The sequence below is a fragment of the Aptenodytes forsteri genome, unplaced genomic scaffold, assembly GCF_000699145.1.
Source record: "Aptenodytes forsteri isolate BGI_AS27 unplaced genomic scaffold, ASM69914v1 Scaffold142, whole genome shotgun sequence".
Classification (NCBI taxonomy): Eukaryota; Metazoa; Chordata; class Aves; order Sphenisciformes; family Spheniscidae; genus Aptenodytes; species Aptenodytes forsteri.
The window spans coordinates 2,749,328-2,761,255 of NW_008794598.1; the positions used below are offsets into that span (position 1 = coordinate 2,749,328).

The 11,928-nt window shown below is 54.0% G+C and overlaps 2 protein-coding genes across 2 annotated transcripts in view; one reads left to right on the forward strand and one right to left on the reverse strand.

Moving 5' to 3' along the window:
• The window catches only part of CUNH1orf186 (chromosome unknown C1orf186 homolog), a 5,529-nt gene extending 1,779 nt beyond the window's left edge, over positions 1-3,750 (reverse strand). The window contains exons 1-2 of the mRNA XM_019470320.1: positions 3,706-3,750; positions 2,708-2,855 (exon numbers count right to left, since the gene is read on the reverse strand). Coding sequence (XP_019325865.1) covers positions 2,708-2,855; positions 3,706-3,750 — 193 coding nt within the window. The remainder of the gene's footprint in view (positions 1-2,707; positions 2,856-3,705) is intronic.
• Positions 3,751-6,685: 2,935 nt separating this feature from the next.
• On the forward strand, positions 6,686-11,020 carry CTSE (cathepsin E). The gene is made up of 9 exons (XM_019470343.1): positions 6,686-6,744; positions 7,408-7,564; positions 8,328-8,445; positions 9,396-9,514; positions 9,606-9,805; positions 10,060-10,182; positions 10,276-10,417; positions 10,525-10,623; positions 10,856-11,020. The coding sequence occupies exons 1-9, from the start codon at positions 6,686-6,688 to the stop codon at positions 11,018-11,020; spliced, it is 1,182 nt and encodes a 393-aa protein (XP_019325888.1).
• Positions 11,021-11,928: the final 908 nt, after the last annotated feature.

An 11,928-nucleotide genomic window follows, 5' to 3' on the forward strand; every position in this document is an offset into this window, starting at 1 on the left:
GTCCCTCCCCTGAGCGTCAGCGAGAATCAGACCCAGAACAAGGAGTCGGTTGTGCTTTACAAACCGGGGGATGTTGAAGCTTTGGGCAAATGACTTTCACTCTCTGAACTGGACGATTGCGAGAAAGAATGAGGAACACAGCAGGTGAAGCCGACAAGACAGTAAATTACCTATTTTCCTGCTGAGCATGATGTAAAGTGTCACCAAGAGGAGAGTGTATAGGATCAAGGTGACGGCTGAGATGGCAACAAGCACCCACCTGAACAAGAGAAAAATATTTTCTCTAAGTGAAAGAAATAACCAAATTATTTTAAATCTTTCAGGTACTGTTTGGCTGGCATTGCTTCAAAGCATGTTTTAGACCAAGGTTTGCTAGTACAGTTTTTGGTTTTGCTTTTTGTCTTTAAGGCAATGTGCCCAAAAATCTGGGGCTCCATTTTCAAAAATGACTAGTGCTCCTTGCGCTTCATTTTTGGGTGCCCGTCCTAAGAAGGGTTTTCGAAAGCCTCATTGCCAGCAGGCGGGGGGGGGCGCTTGGTGGAAGAGAGGTTACAAATATGGCTCCTGCCAAAATCACAAGCCCTTTCTGAGACTCGCGCCTGTGTGTCTGCCAAACGCGGCCATCCAGTGACAACGCGCAATTGCCCCCAGCGCAGCAAAATGCAGGCACGGTGTCGCCAGCGACGGGGGCTGCGGCATCCCCGTGCTCTGCCGCTGCTCCCGGACCCACGGCACAGCATCCCCGCAGCCAGAGCCCGGCCAAGCGAGGACAGAGAAACCGAGCAGAAAGGTGCCCCGTAGCAGCAGTTATCCTTCCATCTTAGAGCATCTCCCTCGCCGCAGGAGGGCTGCAAAGGGCTACCTGTGGCTCTAGCCCGGGCCGCTGTACTCACCATTCACAAGTGCTCATCCTCCCCGCGAGGCGTCGAGGCGGTCGGTGAAGCGCTGGAGGTCTCGGCGGGGACAGAGAGAGGCAGCTAGCCCTGGTGGCAATGAACCAAAATGGTCCCATTGAGCTTCACACTGCTCCACATCCACTGAAGATCAGGCTCACCGCTTGAAAGCAGTGGTCTGGCATCGCAGACGTAAAATAAAGGTATCCAGCCTTCCCTCTGCGCGAGGCTCTTACTGTATGTGCGATTCCTTCTCGTACGCACCCCTTACACAGCCACTGACTCTCCCTGCCATTATCATCGAGCTTAACGGGTTTATACACTGGTCATATCTGATACTTGACTGGAGCTTCTGGGCTCCACCGTGGCGCTGATAATAACAAGAACCAAAATTTATTCTTCTTGCTTTCTAACTGCTCTTGCGTTTCTTTTTTTTTTTTAAATCCACAAAAAATATTTGATAACTATAACCTGGGGGAAAAAAAAACAACATAGAAGAAAGTAACCAAAAGAAGGCCACGGGTTTGGTGTCAGGCTCTTGCATCGGTCAAGATCCAGCCAGAAAAGTCCGAGGCCCTTCAACAGCTCTGCATTTGAAACACCTCGGATTTAATTTTAGATGAGCGCTTAAATCCTGTTGAAGTTAAGGGGACTTAAGGGACAGAATTAGAAAACACATACGCCTGAACTGGACCCCTTGGCTTGGGACATTTGGCCATAATATTCAAGAGATCTATAATAAAGGACGACAATCAGGGGCATTCATTTTGTGAGCTTTCACTTGCAAAAAAGCACTTTAAATTTTCACTCAATTCCTATATACTTACTGTTTATAAATAGCTAACAGGGAGGTTATTTTCAACTAAAGCTTTTATATGATGATTAAAGGAGCCATAATAATATGATTGATAGACTGATAGATAGATTGATAGTGAGAGCAAAGGCATTATCCATCCTATGGATCAGATTCTATAATTTCCTCTATGACACATTTCTAAGAGTAATTCATCAAAAGCTTTTCCAATAGCCTCACCAATCTCCTGCGAAATTCCACTTACCCAAACAGTCTGGCAACTGCCAAGCTAAAAGTCCATTTCTTGCTGGAATTTTCCCCCTCCCTTATTGAACTGATCTGTCCCCAAATATCCTTCTCAAATGGCTGTCATTCTTAAATGGCTCATTTCCTACTGTGGGGCAAGAGATGCTGCTGCAGCAGATAACAATCTGAAAAATGAGCTGTTCAAAAGGAAATTGCAAAATAAGACCCAAATCCAAATATCAGTAGCAGGCAGCTTCTTTGCTGAGATGGGGTATGGCGAGATTAAAGAGGTGATACACATAGGCGTATTGAAATAATCTATGTTGAAGATAACAGCTAGTAAGATGCTGGCAGCACATGTACTTTTTTGATGTATCAGGTAACTCGCTGTGAGCCTCCCTCCCTCCAGCCCCCAGGATATTAACCCTTTCTCAAGCAAGATGCCCTTTTGAAATCAAGGCTTGTAAAGAGCCCCTGCACGGCTGCTTACCGACTAGTGAATTCAGGACATCTACGCTCAATCTAAAGGTAAGCAAAATCATGGGAACGCCTCAAATTATTTTAATCCCATTTGAGTCGGGCCTTACGGCCCCAAGTTAAGGCTAAAGCCCAGGCTGGCAGTGGCGCATGCCTGCAGGCATCCCTCGGACACGGACACCAAACCCAGCTCTTGTCCTGATGTACGACCCCTCTGCTTTCCAAGGCATTGCGTGCAACGGCCAGTGGAGTGCAATATCTAGTAGCGTTTTACCTGGGCGACCAGAGCTTTCCGCACCTTCCCTTTCCCGCAGGCCGGGGGCAGCTGGGGCCTTGGAGCGAGCAGGAATTAAGGACCTTTCAGCAGCATTTTCGGTGGCCGTGCAGCCGCAGGGGTCCAGCAGTGCAGAAGCGCTCGCCGGCTCGGTGCCGGATGCGGTCTCGCTCTACCCCGATGGCAACGGCAGGAACGAGCCCACACGAAGTTCCATGACACTCCCCCTCTGTCAACTGGCCCATTTAAATATATCTGGGTGTTTCTCTGCTGTTCTGCAGCCGCTTCTGCTCTGGGGCTGGGACACTGTATCCCCCCGGGCAGTTCTCCCTCTTGCTCCATCTTCCAGCAGCTTTGTGCTAAAATGCAGCTGAGCTTCGGTGGAACAAAGCGGTCCCCGAGGGCAGAGAGCTCTGCCCAGCAGCAACGGAGCTGGCTCAGTGCTGAGCAATTCAGCTGCCACCCAAAAATTGCTCTGGGTGCTTCCAGGTCTTCTATAGAGGTAAAACATTTTAAATCATAAGGGACGTGGTCCCAGAGCCTGGCATGGCTTGGTGTCTGCTGGGGGTGAACGGGTCTCCACCCGACCACTTTCTGGAAAAATTTTCTGGTCAGTAGTAACTTGCGGTGTCACTCAAAAACAGCGGGGTGCAAACGGCAGACTGGCAGACCCACTCCCGTCGGTTCGCAGCAGATTTGGGGAGCGCTGGGCCACTGCTCCATAGGAACTGATTTTGCAGCTCTCACACTGAGACAGCGTTCTGGTGCTGGAGATGCCCTGCAGCAGCCCGGCCTCTCTTGTGCTTCTTCCCTGGCAGGAGATGGGCAGGGAGCGAGGGACCCCCCTTCTCACGGGGTCCCTGACTCCTGGGGACGGTGCCCGCTGGTGTTTAAACATCTCCATCACCCCCACGCTCCTGTAGCAATGCTGTCCTGGGGAAATAACACCCTAGCATCTCAGCGAATCCCCCCAGACTTCCTAAAGGCAAAGAGAAGACCGGCTCCTGAGAAACTCTACGTACCCTCAGCTGCCAGGCGCCGCCGGAGTTCGCCCCCAGGAGCTGCATTGCGAGTTGGGGTCCCCTGCCAGGTCCCCGTCGCGGGTGAGTTGCTGCCCTCGTTTCCCCACCATCCCCTGGGACCGCAGGGACCACGACATCCATCACCTCCATCACAGGGGGATTTTAGTCCTGCTTTTCCCACAGCTTCTGTGCCACGGGTAAATATTTAACTGAAGCTTGCTTGGGTTTATTATTTTTTTTTTAAAGTGAGTGTTTGCTATTGCAGGGTTTCACTCTTTCAAGTGCTCAGTGATGTATAAACAGATTAACAGGTGGAAGAAGTATTTGATAAACAGAAGAAAGGCTTTTCAGAAAATGCTACTTGTGTGCGATTTGAATCAGTCAGAGCTAATCGTGGAAGTGGCTAAACTAAAGGAAATATAAAAAAAGAACACAGATAACATATTTTTAGCCTGAAAGCAGGTTTCTTAAAATGAGTAAAGCGCCGTACGCTGAGCCGGCAAGAGGCATGTTTTTTGCACAAGGTGCATAACCTATTTCTAACGTATCTGAGGGCAAGTATGTAAAGCTGGATGGGGTGAGATACACTGTATGACAGCTACTGCCTGGAAGTAATACAGGACTATATATAGGCCATATATTGCTTATAAGAACCTGGGATGTTCCGGTATCTGGCAATCACGTTTCATTACATTTCCACTGAATGTAAGTGCTTTTTCTACTGTTCGGATTCAAAGGCCCCCAGTCTTATGAATAATTCTGCATGTTTTGCTCCGTCGCTCTGGGCTCTCTCCGCCACATCAGGAGGTGCCGTAAAGGCAGCACCGACACCCCAGGCGCAGGCGGCCGGGCAGCGCCAGGCAGGGACGGGCAGCCCCACGGCTGACCCCCGCCAAGGCGAGGGGCACTGTGCGTTGGAAACGGCGCAGCTCCCCCGTCTGCGTGTGCAGTGTATTTCAAACGTTGAGAAATAGCTGAAAGTGCATACGAAGCAAAGCCTTTTCTCTCAATTTTCTGGACAAATATGGCCGAGCCTTGCACTGGCTCCCAAAAGAAAGAGAAAAAAGCCATTTTGTTAGACTTGAAATAAACGTTTGATTTGCCTTTAAGAGTTTTAAAATTACGTTTAAAATAACTAAATAAAAATAGAAATAGATTTGTTTAACTTCAAAAATTCCTAAATGAAAGGTTTGGCCTCTTTATTTCTTTAATCTTCATATTTCAACGCTGCATCTACTGTCACGAGTTTGCAGATTATTATGATCCAATTGGGGATCTTTTCCACTAAATAAACTATTTCGCTTAAAGTATTCAGCTTGTCTGTGCTACAGCTCATACGCACATTTATCTCAGAAGCCCAATGACCCTTCAGGCTGGATTTTCTTACCGGATTTTCAGGTTATAAACCATGTCCGTAACATTCGACTTGCTGCTTTCAGCTGATCTGGCGCTTGCTGCAATTGGTTTTGTTTTAGGAAGTTTTTTTTTAAATCCCTTCTATGAATATACGATTAGGATGAGAAGGGAGGCCAGTACATTAAGCTGCATCTTAAAAGGGAAATAAATAATAACTTTGTATAAAAGCTACTCGGTAAAAAACACTGCAGCCACCAACCTGGGCATGGGGAAATGCAGGGAATTTGCACTTGACTTGGAAAAAACGGCTGCGTCTGCCATCAGTGTCGACTCTGCCATGCCCCGCGTCTCCACGCTCACACCGAAGAAACCTTTGATGAGATTTTTTTAAGCTTAATCTCCCTGCGAAGCCACGGAGAGGAGGAGCCCGGCAGCAGCTCCCAGGGATGGAGAGACAAGACCCCCATAACAGGAGACACGAGTCGTCTCCTTCTCAGGCCATTCCCCATTAGCCGGGGTTTCAGGTGGCCGTGTCGGGCTCACGGCCCCGCCGGTACCTGTGCCTCGCAGGCGAAGACTTTAATTTGATTAGCACAGTGCTAAGGGTAGAAACCCCGTTAATTACATGAACGGTGCTCACTGGGTAAAACACCTCCCTTTGCGGCACCCGTGACCAGTTATTATAGTGCCATAAACATGGAAAAAACCCACAAGGACGACACAGCATCATCAGAAGCCTTCAGCCACGTGTCTGAGAGATGGTGGCAGCAAGAAAGTCCTCGCCTCCCCCCGCTCGCCTCCCCTCTGTATCTGAAGGCTTTATTTGTTCATTAGCATTTTTTATTTGCATTCACAGGGGCTTAATGAGACGGCCATCCTGTGTTAAACAAAAATCAGCCGCTGGGGAAGAGCCCATTAGTGGCTGTAAGGCAACATGTAACTGTCTTCCATGCAAAACACTTCTTCCTGACCATGCTTTGATGACTCTGACTGCTATTTAAAAGGGAAAGTTGCAGATTCCTGAGCAGTTCATCACTGCTAATTAGTCTTCACCTTTTAAAGTTTGTTCAACAGCTGCCCGATGCTACAAACGCATCCCTTTCCTGCACCCCCCCCCCCACCCGGGGGTGTGGGGCACCCCATGTCCATGGGCAGGTCCCTGGGGGCAGCTGTAGGGCAAAGAAAAGGGGAAACGCTCCCCCGGAACATTTAGGGCGGGTTCCACCAGCTCAGCCGGGCCGTGTGGTTTCCAGTGGATAAGGGGCTGGCGCTGGGATGAAGACCCCATTCTGCTCCTGCTGCGGGACCTTTGCTGCCCCCAAAAGTGGCCAACACAACCCCCTGCCCAGTCCCGGCAGGTCCCCGTGCACCGTCCTGCTCTGCTGCTGCCAGCCCCTCGCCCACAAAAACAAACTTGACCCTGGTGCGCTCGCTCTGCCTCACCTGGGATGTGGTCAGTGATTCATTTCCACTGCCAAAGCCCTGTGTTGACATTGAAAGGGGCGTTATCACAGGCGCTGGTACACCGGGGCGAGGGTGTACCTGTTGGTATAAGAACAACGCCACGGCGCTGTCTGCACCCGCAGAGCCCGGCCGAGGCCAGCGCTGCCGCCGAGCCGCCGACATGAAGCACCTCCTCCTCCTCACTGTGCTCTGCCTCTCCCTGGCCAGCAGCTTGAAAAGGTAAGGGGGTCCCCAGGGTGCACGCCAGCTCCCTGGGCTCTTGGAGGGGCTTTGTTCCCAGGGTCCTGCCAGCGCCAAGCGTGGCAGTGATGAAAGGGCAGAGCTGAGCTCCCCTGGCACGGACACCCTGCAGCTGCACGGGAGCATGGGGACCACTCAGGGACTACGCGGGGACCACACGGGGCTTTGCTGGTTTCCTTCCATCAGACCGTTGGCTCCGTGGCCATCTCCATCTCTCTGGGCAGACCCCGCCAGCGGCAGTGGGCTGCAGCGAGGTCTGCAGGATGAGCTGCCGGCTGCAGCCGAGGGCTGTGCAAACAGACGGGGCAGATAATGCCGGCATGAAGTCCCCTCTCCCAGCCTGAGGGTCCTTTTCCATCAGTCATGCTGAGCTCCTGCCCAACCCATTGCTGCGAGCAGGCCTGTGCTGGGGCGTGCGGGCTCCCCTGCCAGCTTTGCCCTTGGTTTGCTGCCTCCTAAAACAGATCAAGTCCCCTGTTTCACTGTGCCTCGGCAAGAAAGCATTGCAGCGGGGGATGCAGGGAAGCAGGCTCTAGACCTGCACGCCGGTGGCACTGGGACCCTCAGGGCAGATGAAGGGGGTGCATGACATCGGCAGCATACGCGGCCCTGGGCGAGTGACCAGGACCCTTGCTCCCCCAGGGTGACCCTGATGCGGCACCGCTCCCTGCGGAAGTTGCTGCGGGACCGTGGGCAGCTCTCCCACTTTTGGAAAGCCCACAGGCTCGACATGGTCCAGTACAGCGAGGACTGCACTGCCTTCACAGATGCCAGCGAGCCTCTCATCAACTACCTGGACGTAAGCGTGGCGGCACCGAGGGCTGGGGGGTACTGAGTCCCAGTAGCGTGCCGCAGACACCCCAAAAGCACATTAGTTTGCATGAGTGGTCCCCAAACGCTTCCCATAAAGCCCACGCCTGCTAACGGAGCACGCCTGCAGCCAGTGCCCCAGCGTGCCAGGGCTCGGTGCCTGCCCGCTCCTGCCTGGTCCTTTGTTCTCAGGAATGTGATGATGAGAGGGGACAAGGGACCGCATTCATGGCAGGCGCTGCCAGCCCTCTCCCTGCCTGCCACGCTCCCCGAGCCTGCAGTGCTCTTGGGCACATGGCAGGGAGACAGATTTCCTCCAAAGCTAACACGTACCACACGCATCAGAGAAGATCTCACCACAAAAGACCCAGAGCCAGAGGTGGAGGGTGTTCCCCAGGCCCTTCCCATTCCCCAGCAGCGTGAGGGTCCTGTCCCCAAAGCCCCTGCCACTGTCTGCATCCCACCGATGAGGGTCCCCTCGGGGCCTGGCCTTCCTGCTGAATCCAGCAGGAAGAGGATGGCGCCCACACCTGCCGTCCTGCCTTTTGTTCTCGCCTTGCCTTGTTGTTCCTTAAAGATTTGGCTCCTTTATTTCACCTGGCACAATGTTGCCGTGACAGATCAAACATTGCCCCGGTGTCAGCCATCCCCTGCACCGAACCCCATCAGTTCTCTGCAGACACCCCGGCACAGGCTCCCCTTGGCCAGGATTTCTTGGCGTGCCGACAGCTAACGGCTCTGCTCTTTGCTAGATGGAGTATTTCGGGCAGATCTCCATCGGGACCCCTCCACAGAACTTCACCGTGATATTCGACACGGGCTCCTCCAACCTCTGGGTGCCGTCTGTCTACTGCGTCAGCAAAGCCTGCGGTGAGCAGGGGCTCCCCAACTGGCCGTCCCCCTCCGGCCAGCTGCAGTGGGACCCTGGGTGACACCCCTGGGGGTGGCCCCAGAGAGGCTGTGGGGTCATCAGCACACACAGCCTAGGGGCCTTGGGGGGACCTTCTCACCCAGCTGAGCCCTCCAAGGCACACGCAGATAACAGAAATCCGGGGTGCGAGCCAGGGGAGCCTCAGCAGGTTTGTTTGCTCAGGCGCAGGTGGCGATCACACCACCAGCACCCAGCACCATCAGCCCACGGGAGATATCGGATGTGCTTTTTAGGCCATTCTTATGGGAGAGCCTTTAAACAAACAAGCAAAGATGATAGCAACGTAGCTTGTCAACAAGGGGCTGGGTGGCAGGAACAAGGTGAGCACAGAAACCACAGCGTGGCTCTGGGCTGGCTGCCCGGGGGCTCGGCGGGTGACAAGCACCGGGCTTGTTTGGGCTGTCAGCGATGAGCCGGCCCTGGCGAGTCCAGACCTCCTGCCCCAGGACACAGAGCATCTCCGAGCAGCCCCAGGGCTCGTCAGGTGCTTCCAGCAGAGCCCAAGGAGGGTTCGGGAAAATAGCTGGATACAGCAGTGTCCGTGGGGCTGCTTCTGTCTGTAACACAGGAACAGCAGTGCTGATCTTCAGGTCTCATAAAAATATTGCACGAGCTAATTCTGCTCCCCTTAACAAACCTCACACCTTTCAGGCAGATTGAAATGGGGTAAGTTTTATCCCTCCTCAAAACGCCAGCATGCCCTGTTGTCTCGTGAGCAGCTCTTTCCCTCGGCAGCATGCCTGTGACACAGGCATTTCGGCGATGCCACGACTTCCCATCGGTTTGCTCCAAGGCCGGTCACTGCCGCCGGCCGTGGCGGGGGCTCCTGGCATCCGTGGCCATGCAGATAAACAACGTTTCTGGTGACAGCTCCTATCTTCTTCCCCAGCTACACATGCCAAGTTTCAGCCGTCACAGTCCGACACGTACCAAGCAATAGGGACCCCCTTCTCCATCCAGTACGGGACCGGCAGTTTGACGGGGGTCATCGGATCTGACCAAGTAGTTGTGAGTCATACTGGTTTCTCCTGCTCTGGATAATGTGCCTGGGACTGGCCTACAGACGCAGCATCACCATCGAGCCTCCTCCTCCCTGCAGGTCGAGGGCCTCACCGTGAGCAACCAGCAGTTTGCAGAGAGCGTCAGTGAGCCGGGAAAAGCCTTCCTGGATGCCGCATTTGATGGGATCCTGGGGCTGGCTTACCCCTCGCTGGCCGTGGATGGGGTCAGCCCCGTCTTCGACAACATGATGGCACAAAATCTGGTGGAGCTGCCCATGTTCTCCGTCTACATGAGCACGTACGGACACGGCTTTGCTCCGGGCTGTTGCTTAGACTCAGGCATTGCTTTTAGGGGAGGCTGCTAAAATCAGGATGTTTTACTGAGATAAAGGGTTTTTTTGGAACCATGCTGAGCATCACAGACCTGAGGCCTTACAGGAATAAAGCAAATGATCCTAAGCATTTGTGGGGAGAGAGTGGGTATAAATCCACCTGTTTAAAATGCGATGCAAAAGAGGGAAAATCCCTCACGTCTCCTCCTCCTCCTGCCAGGAACCCCGACTCCTCCCTGGGAGGAGAGCTGCTCTTTGGTGGCTTTGACCCCTCTCGCTTCACGGGAACCCTGAACTGGGTGCCGGTCACCCAGCAAGGGTACTGGCAGATCCAGCTGGACAAGTGAGTGGTGCTGGGCAGGGAGGGAAGGGTTGGGCTGGGGCGGGGGAGCAGGACAAGTCCCTCCTGGTCCTTCTCTCTTTCCTCCTCTTCCAGCATCAGTCTCGATGGGACAGTGGCTTTCTGCGGGAATGGCTGCCAGGCCATCGTGGACACCGGGACGTCGCTCATCACAGGTCCCACCAAGGATATAAAAGAGTTACAAAGCTATATTGGTGCCATGCCTGTGGATGGAGAGGTGAGAACGAGAGTGGGGAGAGGAGGGGGCAAAGCCCTGGGACCCCCACCCTGCCGGGAGGGACCTCCCATGGAGCAGCACCCCTGAGCTGCCCAGCTCTTTTGCAGTATGCCATGGAGTGCAGCAACCTCAACGTGATGCCCAGCGTGACCTTCACCATCAACGGGCTCCCCTACACGCTCAGCGCCCAGGCCTACACCCTCATGGTACGGCTACGGCTCCACCAGCACCAGCACCCCCAATTCCCATCTGATGGGTTGGAAAAGTGGCTCTGGAGACAAAGGTGGCCCCGAGCCACCTCGGGAGCTGAGCCATGTGTCCCAGCGAGTGATGAGCCCCACTGCTTCGTGCACGGGACCCGCAGTCGCAATTCCTGCACGTTTCCGTGTGCATGAGGCTCTCGGGTTCGTCCGCAGCTTTGCACTTCTCCTTCCCCAGGAGTACAGCGACGGCATGGCCTTCTGCACCAGTGGCTTCCAGGGGATGGACATCGCCCCTCCCGCTGGACCCCTCTGGATTTTGGGCGACGTTTTCATCCGTCAGTTTTACTCCGTCTTTGACCGTGGAAATAATAGGGTGGGGTTGGCCCCCGCCGTCCCTTAGGGCTGTGGCATCCCGTGGGTCAGGAGGGGAACGGAGCCATCGGGCTGCTGCCCTCGGGCAGGGCAGGGGACTTCACCACTGCATCAGCGTCCCCGGAGGTGATGAAGACACCTGGGGACCACGGCTGAAGACCCCAGCAGAAGTTCAGCCCGTGCCAGGAAGCCATTTCATAGTGAATATAAAAATGTCTTGAGCAGCTCTGTGATCTGCTTCGCAGATTCTCTTTTTTTAAAAATGGGTCAATAAAAGCTTTAATAAAACAAAACCTGCCATGCTCATGTTGTGATGAGCACAGCAGCAACCCTGCAGATCTCGGCTGGGATGCACTGGATTGTTAAATCCTTCTTCCCTGGCCCCTGCCCTCCTCCCCGCCGAGCTAAAATCCTCGGTGCCCCCATGGCACTACCAGGGCTGCACGCTCAGTGTTACCGGAGTCTCCCTGCTCTGGAGGGAGCCTTGGCGGTGCAGGAGATGCTGCTGCCCCTGGGCAGCATTGGATCTGAAAGGTCAGCCCCCATGGTCCTTAGCTGGGATTTCCACGCTGGTAGAAGAGGAGACTTTGCCCACGTAGAGCAGAAAGTCCCAGCAGGCGGCTCTGGGCATCCCCGAGCTCCCCGCCGAGCCCACGGCAACGGCTGCAGGTAGGGGCAGGGCAGGAGCTGGGCGAGCAGCAAATTCACCGGGAAAATGTGTCGCTTCAGCAGGCTGAGCTGGTGCCGATAAACAAGAAGGTGACTATGAGACTGGAGAGACCCTGGGGCTCTTTCTGCGCCACAAAACTCCCAGAACAACTGGTGATTTCCAGTGAATTTTGCTTTGATCCCTGGGACACTTGCAAAGACAACATGGTTGGTGGGTGCACGAAGCGAGAGAGGGCAAACCAGCTGCCAAGCTCTGCAGCCAGCGGC

Bases quoted from the DNA above. Each gene is read 5' to 3' on its own strand.
- CTSE (XM_019470343.1), top strand. From the start codon at position 6,686: ATGAAGCACCTCCTCCTCCTCACTGTGCTCTGCCTCTCCCTGGCCAGC. The intron at 9,806-10,059 runs GTACGGACACGG...TCCTCCTGCCAG, and splicing joins TTCTCCGTCTACATGAGCAC to GAACCCCGACTCCTCCCTGG. The intron at 10,418-10,524 runs GTGAGAACGAGA...GCTCTTTTGCAG, and splicing joins CCATGCCTGTGGATGGAGAG to TATGCCATGGAGTGCAGCAA.